At 43.8% G+C, this 16,666-nt stretch overlaps 1 protein-coding gene across 1 annotated transcript in view; it reads right to left on the bottom strand.

Moving 5' to 3' along the window:
* LOC144511619 (AT-rich interactive domain-containing protein 3A-like) overlaps positions 1–15,492 on the bottom strand; it is a 468,398-nt gene extending 452,906 nt beyond the window's left edge. The window contains exons 1-2 of the mRNA XM_078241915.1: positions 15,226–15,492; positions 12,662–13,375 (exon numbers count right to left, since the gene is read on the bottom strand). Of these exons, the coding sequence (XP_078098041.1) occupies positions 12,662–13,375; positions 15,226–15,264 (753 nt within the window). The 5' untranslated portion in view covers positions 15,265–15,492. The remainder of the gene's footprint in view (positions 1–12,661; positions 13,376–15,225) is intronic.
* Between the last annotated feature and the right edge of the window lie 1,174 nt (positions 15,493–16,666).

Here is a 16,666-nt window from a genome sequence, read left to right as displayed (position 1 = left end):
TTAAACCCCAAAGTAGAATCCGGTAAGAAAACAAAGCCTAGTCAAGACAGATTTGGTTAAGTCTGCTGCTTTCCTAGAATTGATGTGGAATTCTAGAATTGAATTCCTAGAATTAAACAGAGTGCTAAATAAAAATGTTAAAAACATCTAATTAAAAAAATCAGTTAGCTGAATGAAACCAAATAAATCTGCTTGTTACTTCTCAAATATGTTTACACCAGCATTCAGAACTAAGTTAGATTACTCTGATTGAACATTCATCAGAGCTAGATTAATCTTTCTCACAATATATTGCACAACTGCTTTCTAAATTGGTTCTGCAACATTGCCATAGACGGCTGGTCGAATTGAATGTAATCACTGATTCACCACTGACAGATATATAACTGGACACATTCAAGCCTGCATGTGCACAGTTGCCTAGGAGTCACCATTTAGGGCCACTTTCTGGTTGCTGGGGCTTCATATATGACTGAAAAGAAAATCTTCATTGGTCGTACGCATCCTGATACTCAGCCCCAAAACCGGATGTCAGTGGCACTGGACTCAGCTGGAGAATAAGAAGCTTCAATCGCAGTTCCCTACCATTACTTCCCTGAAATCAGACAGAAATGATGGCAGATCAGCAGCGTTCGTGCCGATGGATAAGCAGAGCTTGGAGTGGGATAGGGTAACGCTAACAGAATGAGCTGATATTTATGGGTGATGGAGAAAGGAAGGGGGGTGGGGTCAGCCTGGAAAGCATTGGACTCAGCCTAAATTCAGAACAAATGTGAACTTGTAGCTGTGGCCTCGGAGCAGCTTTCATTTAAACAGCACACTGTTGGAGTCATGCCCCAATTTAATCCAATATTCTTATTATCCATTTTCTTTTTGAGTTTTATGCCAACTTTTGTCGAAAGTAATTAAAGGATACTTCTCCAGTAGTGAAGCAATGAAGAGAAGGGCCTTGCTGAAGTGTTTCAACCCAGTAGGTATTGCAGTTGTTGTATCTCCCATTCGGAGGGAGTAGCAAGGAGGCCAACTCAATGCAGCACAGCTTCAATTCTTGATTTGATTTGATTTGATTTTTTAATTTGATTTATTATTGCCACATGTTTTAGCAAACAGTGAAAAGTATTGTTTCTTACGCACTAAACAGACAAAGCATACCATTCATAGAGAAGGAAAGGAGAGCGTGCAGAGTATAGTATTACAGTCATAGCTAGGGTGTAGAGAAAAATCAACTTAATACAAGATAGGGCCATTCAAACGTCTGATGGCAGCTGGGAAGAAACTGTTCTTGAGGCGGTTGGTGCGTGATCTCAGACTTTTGTATCTTTTTCCCAACGGAAGAAGGTGGAAGAGAGAATGTCCGGTGTGCATGGGGTCCTTGATTATGCTGGCTGCTTTTCTGAGGCAGCGGGAAGTGCAGACAGAGTCAATGGATGGGAGGCTGGTTTGCGTGATGGACTGGGATTTGTTCATGACCTTTTGTAGTTTCTTGCGGTCTTGGACAGAGCAGGAGCCATACCAACTTTGATGCAACCAGAAAGAGTGCTTTCTATGGTGCATCTATAAAGGTTGGTGAGAGTTGTAGCGGACATGCTAATTTTCTTCAGCCTCCTGAGAACGTAGCAGCATTGGTGGGCTTCCTTAACTATAGCATTGGTGTGAAGGGACCAGGACAGGTTGTTGGTGATCTGGTCACTGAGGAATTTGAAGTTCTTGACCATTTCCACTTCATCCCCGTTGATGTAGAAAGGGGCATGTCTACACTACACTTCCTGAAGTCAATGACTATCTGCTTCATTCTGTTGACATTGAGGGAGAGATTATTGTCGTTGCACCAGTTCACTAGATTCTCTATCTCATTCCTGTACTCTGTCTCATCATTGTTTGAGATCTGACCCACTACGGTGGTGTCATCAGCAAACTTGAAAATCGAGTTGGAGGGGAATTTGGCCACACAGTCATAGGTGTATAAGGAGTATCGTTAAAAGTGTTTTTAAAGCTGATTTATTAGTCACAAGTAAGGCTTACAATAACACTGCAACGAAGTTACTCTGAAATCCCCTAGTCACCACACTCCGGTGCCTGTTCGGGTCAATGCACCTAACCAGCATGTCTTTCAGACTGTGAGAGGAAACCAGAACACCCAGAGGAAACCCACACAGACACGGGGAGAAAGTGCAAACTCCACACAGACAGTGACCCAAGCCAGGAATCGAACCCCGGTCCCTGGAGCTGTGAGGCAGCAGTGCTAACCACTGTGCCACCGTGCCAGGGCTGAGGACACAGCCTTGGGGCACTGGTGTTGAGGATGATCGTGGAGGAGGTGCTGTTGCCTATCCTTACTGATCGTGGTCTGTGGGTAACCTCGGATATAGGCTTCTGGGGTGGAGGTCATGGTCTCTTGCTCAAAATGGGCATAGATAGAGGACTTAACTCAGAAATTTGTTGAATGAGGAAATTCATATACTGAAGGAGGAGGTGTTATTCGGGACTTTTACAAGACAAGGAACGGTCTGAGAGGGATAGTGAGAGACAGTGAGACCTGAAAGCTGTGGTCTTGAGGCATTAATTAGGACAGCAGCTAAGTTGGTGAGATTTATAGGCCGGAATTTTACCACCCCGCCCGACATGGGTATCAGAGCGGGTGAGGGGCGGACAATGGGAAGGTCCGTTGATCTTTACGGTTGCGGGATTAGCAAGGCCGTAAAATCCCATCCATAATTTTGTTTCTTTGAACTGGGACAGTAGTTTAAACTGTGGCGGAGGAGATTTAAGCACTGATTTAAACTGGTAGCTTAAATGGCTAAACTACTTAATACACCAACAAATAATCGTTGGATAATATTTTAAAATATGGAACACTAATTAGTTGAACAGCATAAAATAGACGTAGATGATGTGATGCTGCTGTAACATGTGGGATCTGGTGTGATCCACAGCAACCACATCAGCAGTAATTCTCAGCAGCTTGTGGAACTTTAGCTCGGAGTTGGAACTTTGAATCCTGTGGTGCATCAGGGACGGGCAATGTTACCGGGGCACTTTGTTCCAGGAAGCAGTCACACCACTGACATTAGATAGCCTGTGGTCAGGGACAGGTATGGGGATCCAGAAGGTGACGCTGGAGGAGCCTCATCCCTTGCAGCTGTCCAACAGGTAACGAGGTTTGTGCCACTTATGTGGACAAGAGCAGGGACTCCTGGGAAGAGGGGAAAACTGGCCCGCAACGCCGTGGTTTGGTGTCATTCAAGTTGGGGGAGTGGAAAGGAATATAGCAGTAGTTGGGGACTTCACATTTCAGGGCATTGATACTGTTATATACAACAATGAGCATGAGTCCTGAAGACTGTACTGCTTGCCGTATGCCAGCAGGGAAGACAGCATCTCCCAGAAGCTAGAGAGGAACTTGGAGTGGGAGGGGAAAAGTCCAGTTGTGTTTACCCATGTGGGTACTAATGACATAGATAGGACTAAGGATGATGTTCTGCCAAGGGAATACAGACAGCTGGGGTTTTTTCATGGGAATGCATATAGCATTCATAACAAGATATATGAATAGGCTGGACCTATACACACCAGAGTTTAGAAGAATGAGATGTGATCTTCCTGAAATGTATAAGATTCTGAGGGGGATGACAAGGTAGTTGCTGAGAGAACATTTCCCTCCATTCGGCAATCAAGTACTGGGGAGCACATTTTCAGAATAAGGAGTTGAAGAGCTTTAGAGTTAAGCCAGGGAACTACAGTCCAGTGAGTGAGTCTCACCTCAGTGGTAAGGAAACTATTGGAGAAAATTCTGGCACTTGGAGAGACAAAGCTTGTTCAGGGGTAGTCAGCATGGCTTCGGCAGAGGGAGATCATGCCTAATAAATTTGATTGAATTTTTTGAGGAGGTGACCAGGTGTGTAGATGAGGCTAGTGCAGTTGATGTAGTTCATATGGATTTCAGAAAAGTTATGAAAGTCAGAAGGCTGCTTTAGTGACTGGTGAAATTGAGTGTCTTGGGCTACAAGAAGATATAAATGGAATGGTCAAATCGGTAGACAGGTGGCAGATGGAATTTAACCCTGAAAAGTGTGAGGTGATACATTTTGGAAGGAGTAATTTGACAATGAACAGCATAACATGAGGAGATTCTGTGGAACAAAGGGACCTTGGTGTGTTTGTCCATAGGTCACTGAAGGCAGAAGGACATGTAAATAGGGTGGTGAAAAAGGCATATGGGATGCTTGCCTTTATCAATCGAGGCACAGATTACAAAAGCAGGGAAATCATGTTGGAGTTGTACACGACTTTGGTGAGGCCACAGCTAGAGTACTGTGTGTAGTTCTGGTTGCCACATTATCGGAAGAATGTAATTGCACTGAATGGGGTGCAGAGGAGATTCACCAGGATACTCCCTGGGATGGAACATTTAAGTTATGAAGAGAGGTTGGATACGCTTGTTGGAACAGAGAAAACTGAGGGGCAACCTGATCGACGTGCACAAGATTATGAGGGGCTTGGACAGAGTGGATAAGGAGCAGCTGTTCCCCTTAGTTGAAGGGACAGTCACATGGGGACACAGGTTCAAGGTGAGGGGCAGGAGGAATAGGGGGGATGTGAGGAAAACCCTTTTTACCCAGAGGGTGGTGACGGTCTGGAATGCGCTGCCTGGAAGGGTGATAGAGGCACATTGCTTCACATCTTATAGCAAGTACTTGGATGAGCACTTGGCACGTCGTAACATTCAAGGTTATAGGCCAAATGCTAGTAAATGGGATAGGTGGGAGGTCAGGTGTTTCTCATGAGTTGGTGCACTGGATGATTCTATGATACTATAAGAAGTTTCCCATTTAAGACACAGATCAGGAGAAATTTCCTCTCTCAGAGTGTTATTAATCTTAGCAATTTTCTATCTCAAAGAGCAATCAGTAAGGATAAGCAACAACACCTCCACCACAATCATCCTCAACACGGTGCCCCACGGTGTCTTCCACCCCTTATTATACTCCTTATACACCTCTGACTGTGTGGTCAAATCCCCTCCTACTTGATTTTTAAGTTTGCTAATGACACCACCATAGTGGGTCGGATCTCAAACAATGGCGAGACGGAGTACAGGAAAGAGATAGAGAATCTGGTGAACTGGTGTGACGACAATAATCTCTTCCTCAATGTCAACAAAATGAAGGAGATAGTCATTGACTTTGGGAAGCGTAGTGGAGGACATGCCCCTGTCTACATCAATGAGGACAAAGTGGAAATGGTTGAGAACTTCAATCTTTTAGGTGTCCAGATCACCAACAACCTGTTCTGGTACCCCATGCCAACACTGTAGTTAAGAAAACCCACCAAAACCTCTACTTTCTCAGAAGACTAAGGAAATTTGGCATTTCCACGATGACTCTCACCAACTTTTACAGATGCACCATAGAAAGCATTCTTTCCGGTTGTATCACAGCTTGGTATGGCTCCTGTTCTGTCCAAGACTGCAAGGAACTCAATGGGTCGTGAACGAAGCCCAGCCTATCATGCAAACCAGCCGCCCATCCATTGACTCTGTCTACACTTCCCTCTGCCTCAGAAAAGCAGCCAGCGTAATCAAGGACCCCATGCATACCAGACATACTCTCATCCACTTTCATCCAGCAGGAAAAAGATACAAAAGTCTGAGGGCACGTACCTACCGGCTCAAGAACAGCTTCTTCCCTGCTGCCATCAGACTTTAGAATGGACCTACCTCGCATTAAGTTGATCTTTCTCTGCACCTTAACTATGACTGAAACACTACATTGAAGCATAGAATCACAGAATCCTACAGTGCAGAAGGCCATTTGGCCCATCGAATCTGCACCGACCACAATTCGACCCAGCCCCTATCCCCATAACCCCTTGCATTTACCCGAGCTAGTTCTGCATTCTCTCTCCTTTCCTTCTCTATGTACGGTACGCTTTGTTTGTATAGCATGCAAGAAACAATTTTCACTGTATACTAATACATATGACAATAATAAATCAAACTAAATCAAATCAATGGAGGCTGGGTCAATGAATATAATAAGTGCTGAATTGGATAGAGTTTTAATTTACAAGGGACTCAGGAGTTAAGGGAGCTGGCAGTAAAGTGCTGTTGAGACCACTATCAAATCAGCTATGATTGTATTAAATGGCAGAGCAGGTTTGAGGGGCTGAATAGACTCCTCATGCTCCTTTTGCTTATGTTATTTCTCACAACAATTTATATTCATAAAGTTGCACTAACATAATGAAATGACACCAAGCCCCACATAAGGATCCATTAGGGAGGATGACCAAAAACTTTGTCAAAGAAGTAGGTTTTAAGGAGTGTCTTGCTGCACAGTGGTTAGCACTGCTGCCTCACAGCACCAGGGACCCAGGTTCGGTTCCCGGCTTGGATCACAGTCTGTGCGGAGTTTGCCCATCTCCCCGTGTCTGCGTGGGTTACCTCTGGGTGCTCCGGTTTCCTCCCACAGTCCGAAAGATGTGCCGGTTTGGTGCACTGGCCATGTTAAATTCCCCCTCAGTGTACCCAAACTGACGCCGGAGTTCGGCGACTTGGGGATTTTCACAGTCACTTCAATGCAGTGTTAATGTAAGCTTACTTGTGACATTAATAAATAAACTTTAAATCTTAAAAGAGGAGAGAGAGGTGGAGAGGTTTGGGGATGAAATTCCAGAATTTAGGTCCTAGACAACTGAAGGCACGACCACCAATGGTGAAGTGATTAAAATGCAGCTATGATCTCAAGCAGTATTCACTCTGTGGGTGACGCATCCACTCTTAAAATTAATGTAACATAATGCCTTTGTGACAACATCTCTGTGTCATTTTACCCTGTTTGAATCAGACACAGTTAGCTTATTCAAGTGCACTTTAATAGCTCACAGACTCTGCACTGCATGGTGTAGAAAGGGTTTGGAATTCATTTTGCTCAGTTGGGCGTCCGTTTGAGAGTCACAATGGGTCACAGCGACCCCGGGCTAGGGAGAGGAAATATCAGCCACAGGACCTCTATTTCTAAACACTATCCAGTGACCAAAAACAGAGGAAGCTACAAACAAGCAGCAGCTCACTCAGATCTGTGCAGCTTGTCTGTCCTGTTGACAGAAGCCGAGTAACATGCTGTGAGGTTTTGGGGTTTTTCTGCTTTTCACAGAATCATACAGTGCAGGAGAAGCCCTTCTGCCCATCGGGTCTGCACCAACATGTGAGAAACACCAGCCCCCCCCCCCCCCCCCCCCCCCCCCACCACCTACCTAATCCCATTTACCAGCACTTGGCCCATTGCCTTGAATGTTATGACGTGCCAAGTGCTCATCCAGGTACTTTTTGAAGGATATGAGGCATCCCGCCTCTACGACCCTCCCAGGCAGCGCATTCCAGACTGTCATCACCCTCTGGGTAAAAAGATGTTTCCTCATGTCCCCCCCAAACCTTCTCCCACTTCACCTTGAACTTGTGTCGCCGCGTGACTGACCCTTCAATAAAGGAGAACAGCTGCTCCCTATCCACACTGTCCATGCCCCTCATAATTCATGATTTCCAGAATTGTGATTGAGGCAGAGGTAAAGAATTGTTAAGATTAATAACGCTCAGAGAGAAAATTTCTCCTGATCTCTGCCTTAAATGGGAGACTCTTTTTTTCTGAAATTATGCTGCCCCCGTAATTGATTTCCCTCTGATGGGAAATGTCCTCTCAGCACGATCATTTCATCGTTTCCAGAAATTACACCTTTGTTGTTTTTTATTTAATGTATTTGGATATTGGAGAAGTCTAGGTTTGGAGCTGCTTACATTCTCTCAGTTAACCTCTATCCTCTATACCCACACAGTCAATTAGTTAACCAACATGCACTGTTAAGGTTCACACAATAAAAATGGTGACTTAGGCAAGGCAACATAAGGAAACTGGAATTTATGGAGAATGATCCATCAAATTCAGTACTTTCAGTAGAGGAGGGGCAAAATGTAGGAGAATAAAATCACCGAGCCAAAATACAGCGACACTGGGCTACCCCAATCAATGTGATTGACTTCAATCCAGAATTTGCAATTTTGTTAAATATATATAGACTGATATTTCTAATTCAGTGAAGATTTGATGGGCCAAATGGCCTCCTTCTGCACTGTAGGGATTCTTTGATTAATTGTGTTGCCCAATCAAAAGAGAATGAATACAATACAGTCAATCCACTTCCTTTTTTGGTCTCTTTGGGTCAATTACTTACAATGTGTAATTTACAAATAGTCCTTATCTTGTACTCTGCAGACCCAACACCCAACGCTGTATGTAAAATCTTGTTTCCAGTACAAGGAGCAGATACATGTGTATAAAAGCCAAACTTCTGTTAACAATTACCTCAGCTATACTCACTTTTGAGCAACAGTTCACATGTAGTCCTAAGCAATTCCAAATGAGCCTGATGAACAATGCATACTAAGGAGAGGTCAGGAAGAAAAGTATTGCAAAATAATCCTAATGATCAGAGATTGTTAGTGCTTCCATTTTCCACGTCAAATTAAGCTCAGCCTATAATTGATACCTGGTACTTTGCAAATTAGAAGCAGATGGGAAAGCTCCACACTGCTGGAAACCATTTTTTGATAGCTTTGGTTAACAGCCTTAGTCGTCCATCCTTTCTTTGCCTAGTAATATAAAAGGTGAAATGGGCAACCACAAATTAATTCAAATGCATATCTATGTAAATTTTTGTATTGGGTTTCTTTAACCTGCACCATCCCCATCAAATCCCTGGCACTCAGCTTTGAGACGTGCGAGGTAAAGTGGATATCGTTTTGTTTACCGAGTGTTATTTTATCTAGCTTTCACCCCTGTTGTGCTGAAGGCTCTCACTTATGCTGAGCAACAGCTCAAGGATGCTCAGCGTCCTCAGATACCTTGTTCAAGTTGTCATCTTTACGGATCACTCTTTGCAGCGTCAACAATCATTTTGCTTATGTGGTGGCAGTAGTGGGGGAAGCACTGAGGCCGATTCCAATTTTTTCCTGATCTGATGTCTAATTATTTTTCAGCATGGGTCACTGGATCGCAAACAGAAACCCTGGCTATTTCTTCCCCCTACCCTATCCAGGCCACAGAGGCCAAAGCCAATTGCTGCACTTTAACTTCAGCTATCATGGTTAGGTTAGGTGGATTGGTTGTGTTAAGTTGCCCTTTAGTGTCAGGGGAATTAGCAACGTAAATACATGGGGTTACGGGGATAGGGCCTGGGTAGGATTGTTGTCAGTGTAGGCTCGATAGGCCAAATGGCCTCCTATTACACTATAGGGATTGTGGCACGGTAGCACAGTGGTTAGCACTGCTGCTTCACAGCGCCAGGGACCCGAGTTTGATTCCCGGCTTGGGTCACTGTCTGTGTGGTGTTTGCACATTCTCCGCGTGTCTGCGTGGGTTTCCTCCGGGTGCTCCGGTTTCTTCCCACATTCTGAGTGACATGCTGGTTAGGTGCACTGACCCGAACAGGCACTGGACTGTGGTGACTAGGAGAATTTCACAGTAACTTCATTGCAGTGCTAATGTAAGTCTTACTTGTGACTAATAAATAAACTTTAAAACTTTAAATGATTCTATGGTACAGACTGAGGATCAAAGTTTGAACTTTCTGGTGTGCAAGACTTAATATCAGAAGGTCTGATAAGCAGACACAGAGCCAGGCTGCTGCTTTTGTTAGATGTACACAATTTTTCAATGGACTCTTGCAATCCCAAGCATGTCTGTGTTCTCTGTAGCCACTGGCAACTTGTATAATTGTCACAGCATCCATTTATGAGTATTATGGTGTTATTGCTTTGTCTTATCCAAATGAAGACATTTTCAAGGTCATAAAAATTTCTATTGTATATTACAAGTTGGGATATATAAAAATAGACCCAAAGATGAATTAAAGCAAATTTGAATAAAAGAGCAGGGATTTCACAAGTACGACTATGTATCATGTTTGCAGATGTGATGGGCTAACACTTTCCTACAAGTGAGATATATTTTTACAAAATACCTAGAATTGAATGGATTAATCAAAGGAAATTCTCATTTGAAATTCATTTGAAATCATCTCTTCTCCCATCTAGTCTTGCTCCTACACTGATCTGCACTGTTGTCACAAACCGCAAAAAAAATGCATAGCAATTGTTCTTAATTTAACCTTACTGTTCTTTATGCAATAAATCCCTTGTAAGTTAGCTGCATTCACATTAGCTGATAATAAGTACACATGAAAGTTACTGAAGTGTATCTGTTTCACTAATATATACGGGCGAGAGAATAGAGAAGTATGCAACGAACTGCAATCTGATGAAAAGTCACTGACCTGAAATGTTAATTATGTTTCTCTCTGCACAGACCTTCTGAGTATTTCTAGCATTTTCTTCTTTTTTTAATTTCAGATTTCCAACATCCACATTTTGCTTCTGACATGACTAACCACTACTTGTGACCTGTTGGAACTGCTCTGTTTTCTCAGCGATCACACTTAATAGGTTGGGGTGTCATTACTTGGCATGCAAACGTTTTTTGATATTCGGCATATAGGCCCATGTAATTGAGTTACTCGATCACACTACTATTTTTAATGAGCATGGCTATGTTTACAGGTGGCTAACTTACTGGGCAATATGTATTGTGTGGAAGTAGCAGAATCATCAGAAAATTGTCACAAATTACAGTAAAGCCGTGGTGTACACAGAAGAACAAAGGTAGCATCTAGCTATACTCAGGTATAAAATAGGACTGAACATGCAGAAATGCAAAGGAATCAGGGCATCACAAAATCCTACACACAACAGTATACATATACATATTCATACACATTCAGGTTGCAAACATATGGGCTTCAGCGTACACCTGAAAGGTTAGCATATGCCAGCTCACTGGACTGTACTGCATGGACCAAAATGTTGCAAATAGAGCACTAAGGTCTGCTTGAACTCATTCCATCATATTAGGATACAATGTCATTCAACATGGTTTACAGACTACAAACAAGAATCCAGGCACAGGCTTTATGTGATGTAGCATTAAACTAACTTGGATTTGTCCACAACATGAAACATTTTGTTAAAGATGCTGAATAAAATTCATAATTGCAAGATTAAAATTGAGAAAATACATTTGTTTGCTTTTTAAAAAAACAATGCTTTTGTTTCTGCCATCTCTCCCCCTCCTCCTCTGTAAATGATGATTCTTCATTGTACAAGAATTCCACAGATATCACCACTCTCTGGCACTGCATTCAAGTTGCTCATATTTATGTGTAAGCATTGACACTGTTGGCAGTCTATTTGGCTGAGTAACGCATCACAGCCTATTCCCCGCCCTTGTACAATGTGCACATATGTATAACTCCATCATCAATTTCTTGGATTCCTGGCCAATACTTCCTTTCTTAGCTCAGGGATGCTGAAAATAATGTACCACGTTGAACTGCACAATAACTGAGATGAACAAATTTGGCAAAGACCTGGAGCCTTCTTGGTCTGTCTAGCTCAGATATTCTGAATGAATTTGCTGGGCCATCAAGAAAGCCTCAACAAATTGACACAGGCTGTCTTGTGAATTCACACTTTCACTGTAATGCCATAACAATGGATATAGGAGTGACTTCCTCCAGATTTGGTCAGAAGTGGCCCTTGACGTTCTTGGCTGAACTCAGGATTGAATTTGGGATATCATTTTCAGATAATCTGAATTTTATGTGTCATAAAGTCAAATGATTTGTTTTAACATTAAGTGTGTAACATCCCCTCTCCCCTGAGCATTAGCAAAAGAAGAACACACTGATTACTGTTCTAATGTGCAGAGGGGAAAGTGTTAAAAAAATTGAATGTGAAGTTGCTACAAATAACATTGGAACTGTCATGGTAGAAATTGCATATTCTTACTGCCACAGATCTCACACTTGATCAACACGGTGGCACAGACCAGGAAGGGAATGTTTTTGTAATGTGCACTATGAACATCTATGACAAAAAGTCAAAGACAGACGATTAACTATGATGTAATTTGACTTTTCAGTGAAAAATGTTTAGCATTTGACAATGAGCTTATGAGGGGGCATAACATTCTTTAGGCACTGTCTTGAGTATGGAGAGGTTTAATCTAATCAGTGGTATAAACCGGTTAAAGTGAAGGGTAACATGAAATAAAGGGAAACTACCTGTTGCAAATTACATGATACAGACATTTTACCTTTGATTTTCTTCAGTATAAAGTAATATGATATACAGCACAAACGGCCGACAGTTTAAAGCCATTAGTCTGTACTCCCAGTCTATAAGTGCAATTAATGTACAAACTTAAATTGTTATATCTATATGTCAACATTTGCCCAGCTTTTTCAATTGAGGAAACACCACTTTAAAACTAAATCCTCCAACATTAGGATGTCCCACTTGTTTCAAACATACCGCAAAAAGTACAAACTTGGACATTCGCCTACTGGATGTGTTCACCCACAATAAAACACAACATAAACTCAGAATGGTGGTATATAGGTCCCTGCTAGCTGCAATGGTCCAATACAAACACATCCGAGCAGCGAGTCACGTCCCAGGAAGTGCCTAGCTGAAGTGGATGCTCGGTACCCCTTGCAATGAGGAGGGAACTACAACAAGGTCACAACACAGCTTAAAGTGGAGTTCGCCTACCTGTTTGAACTGTTCCTCGTAGGTCCACTCCTGCTGCTGGGACTGCGATTGCTGGGGGATCCCGACTGGAGAGTGAGACTGGCCGGGGAGGGGGTAGTGGTGTTGCCCGAACCTGGAGAACTGCACCGGGGTCCCTTTGAGAGTCTGCCCGGGGGCTGGCACCCCGGAAGCGCGGTGGATCTGACTGTCCTCCATGCTTTCCTCCTCCTCCTCCTCCTCCTCGTCTTCCTCCTCCTCCTCCTCCTCTTCTTCGTCCCTCTCCTCTCCCCCCTCGTCCAGCACGGGCTCCGGGTCGCGCTGCAACTCCTCTTCCTCCTCCTCGGAATCAGAGACGGCGGAGGGGACGCGGCGGCGCGGCGCTGCGATCAGCGGCCGATGGGCCCCGCTCGACCCGAGTCCGGCGTCTCCCAAGCCGGCCATCGCCGCGGCTCGGACCGCTGCCAGGGCGGCCGCTTGCTGGGCTGCTGCCAGTTGCTGGTGGACGGCTGCGGTCATGGCTTGTTGCTGCTGTTGCTGCTGCTGGCTGTCACCTCCAGCTCGTATCACATCTCTCTCCCTCTCTTTCCTCTGCCTCTCCTCCAGCTCCAGCCTGGCCTGCTGTTGCCTCTGCAGGTTTTCCATCACCGCTTCCAGCTTCATGCCCTGAGGAGCCTGGTAGTGTGCACTTCCAGAAGAGATCAGACTGAGTCCATTAGAGGCTGCTAAGCCCTGGTGCTGGTACAAATGAAAGGGAAACAACAAAAAAAAGTCATGCAGACAACTTTCACCAAACTTCGCCCGCGACCTGCTTTTAACAACAATTTACACAAACCCCAGTGTTTTCTTTTAAATCCAAACTGCAACACACTCAAAGGAAATTAAGTGAACTTTATTGGATAGTTAACTTATCAGAATGGCAGAACTCCATTTCATTTATCTCAGAGATTAGAAACTAAAATCTCAAGAGTTGTTCCAAAAATACACTTTCAAAAACCCGCAAACATTTAATGCCAGTTTAATATGCACCTTTTCTGGGAAAAATAAACGAATCGCCGCTTCTTACACACACATACACATATTCATATAGCTCAATCTTAGTTGCCGAAAAGATTGCATGCAGATCACTCTACAATCCAACCCTGTAATAAGACCAATTCATTCTCTCAACATAACTCGCGGGGTAATCGATTCCGAATCGTTATCGCTGTGATTTCTTCTGGCTAAAAAAAAGTTTATCCATTTTGGGGTAGGAAAGAGGAGGGGGGGGGGGGTTAAAAAAAAGGCACCCAATAATTTGATGGAAAACAATTCCGTCTGTTTTAACTGTTATTCGCTGGCACGCAACGCTGTACCGAAAATACTCTTCATCATAAACTCAATTAAATAATACCTGCTCCTATTGTGCGGCGCCTCATTAAACAGTGTTTTCAGAAACAGTGACTCCGGCATATTGCAACCTTTCCCACCACCCCCCCCCCCCCTCTCCACCCCCAATAAAAATACACTTCCAGGTTAGCTCCGCAGAAACTACAGACCAAAAGTGTCTCGCTAATAAATTACAGGATACAAATCCTCATTTGTAAGTGGAAAGTCCTATCTGCGAATCCCAGAATGGGTTACACTGGGACTCCCGTCTCTTCCCCGGCTACAGGAAGTATCTTTCTATTTTAAAAAAAACTCCTACCAAACAGCTAGATTTCCCTCGGTGATCCTTTGGCAACCACCAGGCATAGCCTCGGCAAAGCTGTTGCGATCGTTTTCAAATACTCAAAAGACATAGCGTGTCCCCCCACCCCCCCCGACCCAGCCCTCCATGTTACATTTAGTTTATTTCCTATAACTTAATCACCTCCTGCTTTTTTAAAAATTAAAACGAATAAGGGTTGGATTGGTTTGGATCCCTCCAAAACTTGTTTTTAACGTGTACCAGGGTTTTTTTTGGGGGGGGGGGGGTAATGATTCAGGGGCAAACGTGCACTTCCCCTCTCTTTCATTCATTCATTCATTTATTCAACTCGCTGCCGACCATTTCCACACTTTTCATCTCTCTTCCTCTCTCTCTCACAGCGATCTCTGATCACAAGTTTCAACGGTTTATCGTCGCTGACCTTTTTTTGTCTTTTAAGAATGTACAATTTACCTTCGTGAGAAACAAAGTTCAACACACGGACCAAGCCCCGTCCTTTATCTGTCGATCGGGTTTTTGTACTTATTTCCCTCAAGTCCTGCCTCCTGTTTTATCTCTATCTGTGCATATATATATATATATATATTCTGCCAAAATCCAATCGCTTGTTCTTTTCCCAGATTAAACAATCTCCCCTTTCATTTTCTTGCTCTCTCTCTGTCTTCTCTCTCCTTTGACGGGTTGCAGATCCTGTCACGACTCCTGTTTAGTAACACTTTATCTCTGTAAAAATCGCTTCCCCCCACCGCCAAACCTGATTAAAATATTTACAGAGAGAGAGAGGGAGAGAGAGCTGCCGAGTTACGCCTCCGGGCGATCTGAGACCAGAGAAAGAGAGGGGGAGAGAAAATGTATATATTACATACAAATGATTTTTTTAAAAAAAAAGCACCCTCACCAGTGTTGCTTTGGCCACTATACTCGCGTTGTCAACCATGATCTATCTTTTGTGTGTGTGTGCGTGTTTCTTGCTATGTTTTACTTTCCTCGTTCAGAATCCACATGAGTAATTCGCTCCGGACCGTCCAGATTTGCCTTTTGGATTTCGATATTCCCGATCCAATCCCGCTGGGGACTTACTGCGTTCCTCTCACAGCGTGCAACATACATCCAAACGTAGAGATATGCACATATCACACTCGCATATTTACTGCCAACCATTAAATATCACCCTCGGATTGCAACAAGTGGCTGGAAAGCGCTGGGGCGCTTGCGTAACCTGGTCTGACAGAGCCAGACCTCTGCTCCCATTTGCTAAATAGACGTCAATTTGTTGATAAATAGAAGAGACAGGAGTCTAACACAGGGAGTTGGGGGGGTGGGGGGAGAGAGAATGCATTGACGCCCCGCTCCCACCACCAGCCTGGACACATCCCTCCTCAATCCAACTGTACAGGAAACCTCAGCTGTCCCTGGGATCCGCACATATTAAATGTACACTTTTATTTCTTGTTCTATTCGTTTTGCTTTGGTCAATTCAGCGGATTGCCCCTTTTCTGGAGGAGATAGTTGCCCGATGTAAACTTGGCAAGTAGCGGAACGAGACAATCAGAAGCATCGAGCACTCCATTTCTGTCTGCTTCTAGACTCGTTTAAATGTGAAAAAAACGGGGGAAAGTAAACACAAGCACCACCCCCCCCCCCCTCCCTATCCCACTCCCAATCATCTCCCCACCGCCCCCACGATTTTGTTTAAAGTGATGGGACAACAACCTACGGCAAGGATGGAAACGAGCACCCTTAATGTTGGACCCTCATTCTAAATTGTCCATAGATAGTCAGTCCCTCAGATTGGAGATCAGGAAGGCTGATAATGGACATGTCTACATGGAGAGAGAAGGTGGGTGCTCGGGGCGGAGGGGAGCGTGGGGAAGTCACCGTATTGTGACAGCTCCAAGACTTATTGATCTCAGCATATGGGAAACTTACACCAACGAGAGCATTGGGTGTGGTGGCAAGTTACAAAGTGCCAGATCGCTGGGTGCAGGAGGCTGAGATATTTAAACATCAAACATCCAGACAGTTCATAAATAGAGAAAGCAGATGGCTTTCTTTGACAGTAACCAACGCCGCAAAGGAAAGAGTGGTATGGCCAGAGAGAGCCCCCACTGCAAAATAACCGTGGCTGGAGGTTTTATTTTTAATTTGTTCCACGGATCACATGTATGTTAAACATTAAAAAAAACACAACTCGCGGCCACCAAAACAGAGCATTTTAAAAAACCCATTACGCAACAGGTTTCACTGCTGCCTGAGTAATTAATACGAGCAGCTTATGCTGAGTTTGTATTTGCATTGAGGCGTGTACATTAAACACAGTCGGACACATAAATAAATAT

This window comes from Mustelus asterias, chromosome 1 (assembly GCF_964213995.1).
Source record: "Mustelus asterias chromosome 1, sMusAst1.hap1.1, whole genome shotgun sequence".
Lineage (NCBI taxonomy): Eukaryota > Metazoa > Chordata > Chondrichthyes > Carcharhiniformes > Triakidae > Mustelus > Mustelus asterias.
Note: the sequence above shows the minus strand (reverse complement) of the source record. Positions and strands in the feature narration are given on the sequence as shown.